Raw genomic sequence first — 12697 nt, 5'->3', positions numbered from 1 at the left:
AAAGCTTAATACAGTATTACTTTCCTGCTTTTTTATCTCATCACCGTTGTGCCCGGAGACCTTGTTCCCGAAACTGTCATCTATGTTATTTCATCTATATTTCAAGGTTAAGTATTGTACATTTCTTCAATTATTACATTATTTCAAGATCAAATTAGTTCACTTGTATAGAAACCACGTATAAATTCAACTGTACCGTTTTATGGGTAAATAATTGTATAATTTGGGTTGTTTATTTAATTAAGTAATTATTTGGTGAGCATGAAATTAGATGCAATTGAGGTGAAACATTAAAATCTCTAATTTTTCAAAAGGGCAAAAAATTAACAATAATTATATTGTGTAATTACCATATGACTTTCAAATTAAAAAAATCAAATATTGTTCTTTTTTAAAAAAATTCCTTGAGAGTTTGTGTGAATGTGAGGCTCAATTTTTTATTAGGCGTAAGCCTAGAAGACTGCCCGTTTGAATTGACTTTAAAAAATGGCTTTTAAGCACAAACACTTAAAAATAACTTTTAAGTGTTGGAGCTTATTTTATAAATAAGCAGTTACCTGTTTGAATAAAAGTGTTGAACCTTAAAAAAAAAGGTGTTGAAGTGGTAAACAAGTGCTGGTAAACACTTTTTTCTGTTAAAAAGACAAAAATATCCTTAAAGCTATTAACGTTATAAAGGAGCTGATTACTACAATATATTTAATTCTGAATTAATGCAAATAAAAAATAATTTATATTTTAATTTAATTTCAATTTAATTCCTTAGATAATTTTTATAAATATAATTCTTGAATGCTCATTTTCACCACTTTCAATCAAGTAAACTTGCATAAAAGTCTCAACCTATTTTTAGCTCCATTGAAAGTAGAAGGAAGCTCATTATGTCATTAGCTCCTCTTCTTGGAAGGACAGTAGAAGCCGATCCAGTATGCAACCTTAATTCCATTTGTAATTGTAATGTTGCTGATAGAATAAAATGTTGTAATGCTCCTTTCATTTTATGCCAAATTTTATGCAAGAAAACGATTTTTCTATCTTCCTCTGGGGTATTTATTTTTCTGGTATGATAACCATTGACTTATATGCGGACAAATACATAGAAAAAATTTCTCTATGTGAAACTTAAAAGAATCTTATTTTTGAGGAAGAAATTTCTCTCTCAGAAGAACTTACAACGAGGATTGATTTCAACCCTGCTTGAGAAAAAATGCAGAAAAATGAAGATGAAAGAAGAAGAGGGACTGTCTTCGGAAGTGAAGGAAATAGGAGAAGTACCATGTTTTAGGGTTTCTTTAACCGAGTAATTTTGGTATTATGAAAACTTATAATGGACAAGAAAGTAATTTTATTGATCAAACTAAAATGACTTTTAAGTCAAAATCGGAAAAGTTGGGGTTAGCCAACTTGTTGCTTTTGACTTTTTTAAAGCAATTTTTTTTTTGACAAACACTCTAAAAAATAAAAAATACTTAAAAGGTAGTTTTATTTTAAGCCAATCCAAACACCCTCTTAATTAAAACAAAGTTTCTTAAGTCCTTAATTAAAGTCAAAATACTTTAATATAAAAAAATAAGTTAAAAAGTCAAAATTGTCAAAGCTTTTTTTAAGCCCTAACTTTTTGTACTCTCTCGTCTTCTAACCAAACTGAAACGAACAGCTTCTCCTCAAACTACCAAAGCAAAAAAAAACCGTCTCCTCTATCATTCTCTTTGGGTCGACGGCTTCTGAAGCAGGTTTCTTCGTCCTTTGTGATTCTTTTTAAGTTCCTTTATTTCTTTTGATGCTTTTCAATTTAGTTTAAAGCTTTATACTTAATATTTTCCTTTTCAAGTTCCTTGCTTCTGTTTCTCTTTTAAAGTTTAATAAGATGTGGTTAATGGGTGCCTGTATATATGCTGGTTTTCGTTAGGGGAAAGTGGGTGCTCTGTTTTTATTATTCTCTTATTTGAGTAATTTTTATTTCTGGGTTTGCATGGTGATGGAGGGGAAAAAACGATTTTTTTTTACTTTGTGTTTGTATTCCTTTGGTAGCAAGTAGCAACGAGTATTTTGCTGAAGCTGGTATATTTCTGCAAACTTCAGGAAAAATTAAATAGCGGTGCTGAAATATCCTAATTCTGCAAATCACGTAGTGTAAAATTGGGAATTTTTGGCGAATAGCCACCTTCTAGAGTGCTGATCGTCGAATAGCCAGCGTTTGCAAAGTTTTAGAAGCATTGTCACAATCGCTCAAACTTCAGAAAAAATTCATGGAGTTCCGTTCAAAACCACATGGAAAAAATCCTGGACTTTTGAACTCAAGTGCAGGAAAAACAGGAGAAAAAAAAATCCTGGAGGTCCACTCCAGAACAAATCATGTTTTTCCTGGAGTTTAGTTCAAAAGTCCGACATTTTTTCCTGGAATGCAGTTCAAAATCCCAGGGAAAAGTGACTATTCGTTGACTGCCACTGGCCACTGCCAAAAATAAAAACCCGGCCTATATTTCATTGTACAATTGCCTATCAAAAAGGCCTGACCTGACCCTCTAATTGTCCAACCCCTTTCCACTCGCAACTTAAGTCGGAGCTAGCAGCCTAAAGACCCTGATTTTTTTTATCTGAGATACACTATAAGTTATTGTTGTTTAATTGAGTGGACATCTTGGTCTGAAGTCTGTGTTATAAAAGGTATTTTTGAACTATTCTAGTTTATTGTAAATGTTGGATTTCTTTATACCTCGTTGGATTTGCTGTGGGTGAACTATAATAATTAGCTCTCCTTGATACCTTATCAGTGATCATGTATTTTATCTGTTCTTTTAGTTTTTTTCTGAAATTTTTACCAGCAAAGCTTCCTCATCTCCAAAGATACCGAAACATTAAGGAATATCCACTTTTTTCCCCTATATGGTCCACTATAAGTTATAGAAGCTTGTCTGAATGGTCATCTTGGTCTGGACCCTGAGTTTATAAAAAGCTACCTTCGAATGTTCTTAGTAATTTTGGTACTTAGACCTCTTGGATGGTTATGAATTTTGTAGTGGATGAAGTAATAATTAGCTCCTCGACGTGCTATTGATATCATTCTTCTAAGTCGATGGATTGTTGACGAAACAACCATGTTTAATATATTCACTAATGACACTAAGATTTGTCAGGCATTTCACTCACTTTTGACTCTGATTCAACATTCAAGTGTACCAAAAGTACTTGGGACTGTCAAATCCCTGCATGTAGAAGATTATTAATTTACTATTACAAATAAAGCATTCGCATCCACCTTCGTGCCCATTGAATTAATTTGCAATGTCTTTATTTTTTAAAAAGTCATCATACGTGGAATTATTTGCTAAAAAGGCATATCGTATAAGATCAAAATTAGAATACTAGGTGACTTTCTACAAATTTTCACAAAATGATATATTTTCTTAGTTGATTCAGGTCTCCGAGCATGGTATATTGCGGTAATTGTGCAGAGAACATAAGTCGACCCGACTATGTGGATGGCAAAATGTGAGAGCTTTGTTCTTTCTTCTACACTTTGAGCTGTAGAGATTTTTATTTTATATATGTTGTTGAGTTTGGAGATTTTTCTTCATTTGGTTATATATGTTTCATTCTATGATCTTTCTTTTTCGTTACATTATAGATGTTGTCCCTTATGTGGAAGAGTTCTTGATGAAGATAATTTTTCATGTGAGCCCACGTTTGTTAAGAATGCTGCCGGACTGGTTAGTTCTTTATTTCATATTCTTCTTCATGCATATTAGATTGCTATATCTTAGACAATTTTGTTTTTCTTCAAATTCAATCCTATCTAGTTTGAATGGATTTATACCCCGTCTAGTTTGGACGGTGTGCTTAATCTGGCTTTGTGCTATTTTTATTACTCTTTGTCAAAAGGAGTTTTTAAGGTGCACTGCAAGAAGTGGTTAGAATTTTAATAAAATTTCATAAAAAGGTGTGGCACATCGGTCAATAAACTGGGTGAAAAACATGGTAGACCAGAAAACACTCAGTATTTTCCCCATCGTCCTAAGACTTGTTGTTTAGACTTGCACTTGATACAAGTTACTTTTCTAGATGTATTCTGTTAGTTTACAGCATGTATATAGTGTAGTATTGTCCCACATTGGTAGAAGAGTAGCATGTCCTTGTATAGTATAGCTATAAATAAGGACCTCTTGTATTGTATTGTTCATTCAATATCAATAACATATTTTCTCCCGTGCCTTCTCACATGGTATCAGAGCAATTGTGAGAGACTTATCGCTGTGCATAAATTCCAGCGATTCCGGGAAAGAGAAATCAATACTTTTTTAAGGTTGTTTTCTATCTGCTTCATTTCTGTCAGTGTTGTGCATAATCCAACACTACCACAAGAGTCGTCACTGTCCAACGACCAAACCCCAGTGAAAAACTCCGGCAGCAGCCTCCTCACGCGCCTCCACACGCCACCAGAAGCTTACACGCCGGCGCGTACGACCACTTCCAGCCTTTTTTTGAAAATTTTCCTTCAGAACAGTTGGGTCGCCTGGTAATTCCGATCCTACCCCTACTGTTTTCATTTCATTCCGACAACTTTGAGTTTTTTCCGGCAGCTAAAGTACTATTCTGACACCTACAGTAGATTCCGACAGCTACAATATTTCAGAATTCTGTTTCTGTGTTTCCGTACACTGTTTCAGTGGATTAAAGTTGATTCTTTCTCCCGTTTGGTAATAATTTGCAACAATGTCTTTGGGATTTGATGCTTTTGGGTTTAGAAACATGAGTTCTGGAAGCTCTAGTGCTATTATTACCTCGGAACCTTTAATGGGAGGTTCAAACTACTTAGCTTGGGCTTCATCTGTCGAGTTATGGTGTAGAGGTCAAGGTGTTCAAGATCATCTAATCAAACAGTCTAGCGATGGAGATGAAAAGGCAATAGCACTTTGGGCAAAAATCGATGCTCAGTTATGTAGCATCTTATGGCCATCTATTGATTTCAAGTTGATGCCCTTGTTTCGTCCATTCCAGACATGTTATTTGGTTTGGGCAAAGGCACACACCTTATACACTAATGACATATCTCGCTTCTATGATGTGATATCACGGATGACAAATTTAAAGAAGCAGGAATTGGATATGTCTACTTACTTGGGTCAAGTACAGGCAGTCATGGAAGAATTTGAGAAGTTGATGCCAGTTTCTGCTAGTGTGGAAAAACAACAAGAGCAGCGATAGAAGATGTTTCTCGTTTTTACCCTCGCTGGACTTCCTAATGATCTTGATTCAGTACGCGACCAGATTTTGGCTAGTCTGTCTGTCCCGACAGTTGATGAATTATTCTCTCGATTACTCCGCCTTGCTGCAGCACCAAGTCCACCAGTGATCTCATCACAGATACTTGATTCCTCTGTTCTTGCATCCCAGACAATGGATGTTCGGGCATCTCAAACTATGGAGCATAGACGAGGAGGAGGTCGTTTTGGAAGATCTAGACCCAAGTGTTCTTATTGTCACAAACTTGGACACACTCGTGAAATGTGCTATTCCTTACATGGTCGTCCACCCAAAAATGCTTACATTGCTCAGACCGAGACTCCAAGTAACCAAGGATTTTCTTTATCTAAAGAAGAATATAATGAGCTCCTTCAGTATCGAGCAAGTAAGCAGACATCTCCACAAGTAGCCTCAGTTGCTCAGACTGATACTTCTGTTACTGGTAATTCTTTTGCTTGTGTTTCCCAGTCTAGCACTCTTGGCCCATGGGTCATGGACTCTGGCGCTTCTGATCACATCTCTGGTAATATATCACTTTTGTCAAATATTGTATATTCACAGTCTCTTCCCACTGTTACTTTAGCCAATGGATGTCAAACTAAGGCAAAAGGAGCTGGACAAGCTAATCCCTTGTCTTCTATCACCCTAGATTCCGTTCTTTATGTCCCTGGCTGTCCTTTTAGTCTTGCATTTGTTAGTCGTTTGACTCGTACCCTCCATTGTGGTATATATTTTATTGGCGATTCTTTTATTATGCAAGACCGCAGTACGGGACAGACAATTGGCACGGGACGTGAATCAGAAGGCCTTTACTACCTTAACTCACTCAGTCCTTCCACAACATGTCTAGTTACAGATTCTCCAGATCTAATTCACACACGTTTAGGACATCCGAGTTTATCTAAACTTCAGAAGATGGTGCCTAGTTTATCTAGTTTGTCTACATTAGATTGTGAGTCGTGTCAACTTGGGAAACATACCCGAGCCTCCTTTTCGCGTAGTGTTGAGAGTTATGCAGAGTCTGTCTTCTCCTTAGTTCATTCTGATATATGGGGTCCTAGTAGAGTCAATTTATCTTTGGGATTTCGGTATTTTGTCAGTTTCATTGATGATTATTCAAGATGTACTTGGCTTTTCTTAATGAAAGATCGTTATGAGTTATTTTCTATATTCCAGAGTTTCTGTGCTGAAATCAAAAACCAATTTGGTGTTTCTATTCGCATTTTTCGCAGTGATAATGCCTTAGAATATTTATCTTCTCAATTTCAGCAGTTTATGACTTCTCAAGTAATTATTCATCAGACATCTTGTCCTTATACTCCTCAGCATGAGGTTGCTGAGAGAAAGAATAGGCACCTTATTGAGACTGCTCGCACACTTCTAATTGAATCTCGTGTTCCGTTGCGTTTTTGGGGCGATGCAGTTCTCACAGCTTGTTATTTGATTAATCGGATGCCTTCATCTCCCATCAAGAATCAGATTCCGCATTCAGTATTGTTTCCCCAGTCACCCTTATACTCTCTTCCACTTCGTGTTTTTGGGAGCACGTGTTTTGTTCATAACTTAGCCCCTGGGAAAGATAAGTTAGCTCCCCGTGCTCTCAAGTGTGTCTTCCTTGGTTATTCTCGTGTTCGGAAGGGATATCGTTGTTATTCTCCAGATCTTCGTAGGTACCTTATGTCAGCTGACGTCACATTATTTGAGTCTAAACCTTTCTTTACCTCTGCTGACCACCATGATATATCTGAGGTCTTACCTATACCGACCTTTGAGGAGTTTACTATAGCTCCTCCTCCACCTTCGACCACAGAGGTTTCATCCATACCAACCGTTGAGGAGTCTAATGTTGTTCCCCCTAGTTCCCCAGCCACAGGAACACCACTCTTGACTTATCAACGTCGTTTGCGTCTTCCATCAGGCCCAACTGGTTCTCGTCCTGCACCTGACCCTGCTCCTGTTGCGGACCCTGCTCCTAGTACACCGATTGCACTTCGGAAAGGTATACGGACCACACTTAACCCTAATCCTCATTATGTCGGTTTGAGCTATCATCGTCTGTCATCTCCCCATTATGCTTTTATATCTTCTTTGTCCTCGGTTTCCATCCCTAAGTCTACAGGTGAAGCGTTGTCTCATCCAGGATGGCGACATGCTATGAGTGACGAGATGTCTGCTTTACATACAAGTGGTACTTGGGAGCTTGTTCCTCTTACCTCAGGTAAATATACTGTTGGTTGTCGTTGGGTTTATGCAGTCAAAGTTGGTCCCGATGGACATAAACTTAAGGCCCGTCTTGTTGCCAAAGGATATACTCAGATATTTGGGCTCGATTACAGTGATACCTTCTCTCCCGTGGCTAAAGTGGCTTCAGTCCGCCTTTTTCTATCCATGACTGCGGTTCGTCATTGGCCCTTCTATCAGCTGGACATTAAAAATGCCTTTCTTCAGGGTGATCTTTAGGATGAGGTTTATATGGAGCAACCACCTGGTTTTGTTGCTCAGGGGAGTCTCGTGGCCTTGTATGTCGCTTGCGTCGGTCACTTTATGGTCTAAAGCAGTCTCCTCGAGCCTGGTTTGGTAAGTTCAGCACGGTTATCCAGGAGTTTGGCATGATTCGTAGTGAAACTGATCACTCTGTGTTTTATCGGCACTCTGCTTCAAGTCTCTGTATTTATCTGGTAGTGTATGTTGATGATATTGTTATTACTGGCAATGATCAGGATGGTATTACCAATCTGAAGCAACATCTCTTCCAGCACTTCCATACTAAGGATCTAGGCAGATTGAAGTACTTTCTAGGTATTGAGGTTGCAGTCTAGCTCAGGTATTGTTATTTCTCAAAGAAAATATGCTTTAGACATTCTTGAGAAGACGGGGATGATAGGTTGCAGACCTGTTGACACTCCGATGGATCCGAATTCTAAACTTATGCCAGGACAGGGGGAGCCGCTTAGCGATCCTGCAAGCTATAGGCGGCTGGTTGGAAAATGAAATTATCTCACAATGACTAGACCCGACATTTCTTATCATGTGAGTGTTGTAAGTCAGTTTATGAATTCTCCATGTGATAGTCATTGGGATGCAGTTGTCCGCATTATTCGATATATAAAATCGGCTCCAGGCAAAGGGTTACTCTTTGAGGATCGAGGTCATGAGAAGATCATTGGATACTCAGATGCTGATTGGGCAGGATCACCTTCTGATAGACGTTCTACGTCTGGATATTGTGTTTTAGTAGGAGGAAATTTGGTGTCCTGGAAGAGTAAGAAACAAAATGTAGTTGCTCGGTCTAGTGCAGAAGCAGAATATCGAGCAATGGCTATGGCAACATGTGAGCTAGTCTGGACCAAACAATTGCTCAAGGAGTTGAAATTTGGTGAAATCAGTCGGATGGAACTTGTGTGCGATAATCAAGCTGCCCTTCATATTGCATTAAAGCCGGTGTTCCACGAGAGAACTAAACACATTGAGATTGATTGTCACTTCGTCAGAGAAAAGATACTTTCAGGAGAGATTGCTACAAAGTTTGTGAGGTCAAATGATCAACTTGCAGATATTTTCACCAAGTCCCTCGCTGGTCCTCGTATTGGTTATATATGTAACAAGCTCGGTACATATGATTTGTATGCACCTGCTTGAGGGGAGTGTTAGTTTACAAGCATGTATATAGTGTAGTATTATCCCACATTGGTAGAAGAGTAGTATGTCCTTGTATAGTCAAGCTATAAATAAGGACCTCTTGTATTGTATTGTTCATTCAATATCAATAACATATTTTCTCCCGTGCCTTCTCACAATAGGTAACCTCCCACCCACAACACAGATAGACTAGGTGGCACGAACTTTCCGGACATCACTATTATAAAAACAAAATGTTATCGTCAAACACCTAGGGGATCTTATGAGCTGAAAGTACGTCTATGATTCTAGAAATTAGACAATACAAGAAACCTATTTTCCTCATTGCTTTTCTTATACATCAGGCAATTTAAATGCTTACTCGGCTGTTTAAAAATGTTAACTTTAGTTGTTGAAATTTTGTGTCTAATCTTGTGATTGGTGGAACTCGAAGAAAATATATGTGGTGGAAATAAGTTTTATACTTGATGTAGAGTTCTTTAATAATATTACTATGATGTGACAACAGAGTGATAGCCTAGTAAAAGGCCAATCACCTCCAGCCATGAGGTTGCGTTTGAGTTACCAAGAGAGCAAACTGAAAAAAAAAAAAAACTATGTTGCTCCTGGGTAGGATCAAGGATGTTTTGTGGCATAAACACATATCAAAAAAGAAAAGAAAAGCTACATCTAAGACTCTTCAGTTGGGCGGCAAATGGACCCTCATCCCAAACATATGTTTGTGGGTGGGGAGATGTTGGAAGATGGAGTCAACTTGCATGCTTTTGTACATGTGTCACATGTTGTAGTTCCTTTTAATTTTAATATTCCGTTATCAATAATTTTATATTTTAAATATAAGCTCAAATGAGGAGATAAATAATACTAAAATGAAACTGAGGAACTGAACAAGCTTAGGTTTAAGGTGCACTTATTGAACAAGTTATATATGAGGTGTCTTGTAAAGTATAGTGTTCAATTTGTATTCTATCGAGACTAACTTAAATCATCTGCAGAGTCAATTGGCAGGTAACTTCGTGCGGACTGTCCAAAGTGTCTATTCAGCTTCACGGGAAAGAACACTAAATGAAGGTATCTTATGTACCTTTGATTGTTGTGGTCTCAGAATGACTTTATGATCACGGGTGGAGGGTTCAAACTTCATCAGTAGCGCAACATTCCCTTCCCCTTTCACGCTTCCTTGGTGCAATAAAAGACTTTATGCTCGTTGTTACCTATTTATATAATTTCTATCATTCTTTTTCCTTTATTAGGGAAATGTTCTATCATTCTATTTTCAGCTGAATGATTGATTAGTTGTTTGTTTCTAATAGGGAAAAAAGAAAAAAAATATTGTCGACCTAGTTCTCAATTTTCAATAGAACTTGTTATGTCTTTCTAGAGTATAGTTGAATTTGAATGTTCTTTCTCAATGGTTCTCATATTGTTTCATGTTTATTGTTCAAAGGGAAAGGTTATTTTAAGTTTTAGAATATGTGGCTTGAACATGAAGGATTCATTGATTTGGTTAAAAATTGGTGGGATTCTTATATGGTGGAAGCTGATATAATTCTAGCAAATAAGTTGAAGCCGTTGAAAGAAGATCTGAAAACGTGGTTTAAGGAGACTTTTGGAAAGTTAGAAGACAGTAAGAATAAAGCTTTGGCAAGATTGGAGGAGCTGGATATGGTGCTTCAGACATATGGTGCATGTTTTTTTTGCCTTTTTGGTCTCAAATGGGTCACCCCTTACACAGTCAAGGATGCTTATAAGAGCTGGAATTTATGGAGAGTTGATAAAGCCATAAGGAAAATCTGGTCAATGGGCTTGTATTTTCTGGTGCATTTGGACAGAGAGAAACAAGAGATGTTTTGATGGAAACTCAACTCCTATAGGTTCTTTAAAGGCTCTGTGTATTGCCAATTTGTTTTGCTAGTTCAAACTGTACCCTATGAACAAGAATATTTTTTGTAAGCTCAAATCAAAATCATGTACTTCTTGCATCTTCTTGATGCATTCTATTGAAATCACTTACTTTATAAAAAAAAAATAAAAAATTGGAGGAGCTGGATCATAATATTAATAGGATGAATATTACCAAAGAGCAGCAAGTAGAATTTAAGGCAGAAAGAATTTCCATTAAGAAACAGCTAGAAGAAGTGGCAAAGGCTGAAGAAATCTCTTGGAGACTTAAGTCTAGATGCTTGTGGATTGAACATGGGACACAAATACAAAATTCTTTCATAAACAGGCAGATGCTCGAAAAAGATTGGGGATGATTTGGTGGAAGATGATCAAGTTATTGAAGCTCACATTATGGATTTTTATAAGAATCTATTTTATGAACCTGAAAAATGGAGGCCTAAATGGGAGGATAATGAAATTCAGAAGATGTCAGATAAAGAAAAGGAGTGGGTGGAAAGGCCTTTCACAATGGAGGAATTGGAAGAGGTGATTAAATCTTTCAAAGGAGACCCTGGTTCTGATGGTTTCAATTTATATATTTTTTCAAATATGTTGGAGTATAGTAAAAATGGACATTTGGAATGCTATGGATACATTTTACAATAAAGGCTCTCTTGTTAAAAGACTTAATGCCACTTCTATTGCTCTAATTCCTACAAAGAAAGGAGTAATGGAGGCGAAAGATTTTAGACCCGTGATTCTCTTAGGGAGTGTTGTGAGAAGGCACGGGAGAAAATATGTTATTAATATTAGATGATAAATACAATACAAGAGGTCCCTATTTATAGCTATACACTACAAGGAAATATTACTCCTCTTCCAATGTGGGACAAGACTACACTATACATATCTATAAACTAACACTCCCCCTCAAGTCGGTGCATACACATCATATGTACCGAGCTTGTTACACATGTAACTAATACGAGAACCAGTAAGAGACTTAGTGAAATATGTGCTAGTTGATCATTCGACTTTACAAACTTTGTAACAATATCTCCTGAAAGTATTTTTTCTCTGACAAAGTGACAGTCGATCTCAATGTGTTTGGTCCTCTCATGGAACACCGGATTTGACGCAATATGAAGAGCAGCTTGGTTATCACACACTAGTTCCATCTTGTTGATTTTTCCGAACTTTAACTCCTTGAGCAACTGCTTGACCCAAACTAACTCACACGTCGCCATAGCCATGGCCCGATATTCGGCTTTGGCGCTAGATCAAGCAACTACATTCTGTTTCTTGCTCTTCCACGAGACCAAGTTACCTCTTACTAGAACACAATATCCAGATGTAGAACGTCTATCAAAAGGTGATCCTGCCCAATCAGCATTTGTGTACCCAACAATCTGCTCGTAGCTTCGATCCTCGAATAGTAATCATTTGCCTGGAGCTGACTTTATATACCGAAGAATGCGAACAACTGCATCCCAGTGACTATCACAGGGAGAATCCATAAACTGACTTACAACACTCACCGGAAAAGAGATGTCAGGTCTAGTCACTGTGAGGTAATTCAATTTGCCAACCAACCTCCTATATCTCGTAGGGTCTTTAAGAGGCTCCCCCTGTCCAGGCAGAAGCTTCGCATTCAGATCCATAGGAGAGTCAATAGGTCTGCAACCCATCATTCCAGTTTCTTCAAGAATGTCTAAGGCATACTTCCGCTGTGAAATAACAATACCTGAGCTAGACTGAGCGACCTCAATACCTAGAAAATACTTCAATCTGCCCAAATCCTTAGTCTGGAAGTGCTGAAAGAGATATTGCTTCAGATTAGTAATATCATCCTGATCATTGCCAGTAATAACAATATCATCAACATAAACCACTAGATAAATACACAGATTAGGAGCAGAATGCCGATAAA

The 12697-nt window shown here is 37.5% G+C and overlaps 1 protein-coding gene across 4 annotated transcripts in view; it reads left to right on the top strand.

Annotated features, from left to right (window-relative positions):
• The first annotated feature begins 1602 nt into the window (after positions 1-1602).
• The window catches only part of LOC107763335 (transcription factor IIIB 60 kDa subunit-like), a 49775-nt gene continuing 38680 nt past the window's right edge, over positions 1603-12697 (top strand). Inside the window, exons 1-4 of one of the 4 annotated variants that reach the window (XM_075222203.1) lie at positions 1603-1733; positions 3421-3492; positions 3629-3710; positions 9879-9954. In XM_075222203.1, coding sequence (XP_075078304.1) covers positions 3431-3492; positions 3629-3710; positions 9879-9954 — 220 coding nt within the window. In that variant the 5' untranslated portion in view covers positions 1603-1733; positions 3421-3430. Of the gene's footprint in view, positions 1734-3411; positions 3493-3628; positions 3711-9878; positions 9955-12697 lie in introns of all 4 variants that reach the window. The other 3 variants (XM_075222205.1, XM_075222204.1, XM_075222206.1) reach the window with 3 other exon arrangements.

This window comes from Nicotiana tabacum, chromosome 9, assembly GCF_000715075.1.
Source record: "Nicotiana tabacum cultivar K326 chromosome 9, ASM71507v2, whole genome shotgun sequence".
Classification (NCBI taxonomy): domain Eukaryota; kingdom Viridiplantae; phylum Streptophyta; class Magnoliopsida; order Solanales; family Solanaceae; genus Nicotiana; species Nicotiana tabacum.
The sequence above is the reverse complement of the archived record's forward strand: the minus strand, read 5'-3'. Positions and strand labels throughout refer to the sequence as shown.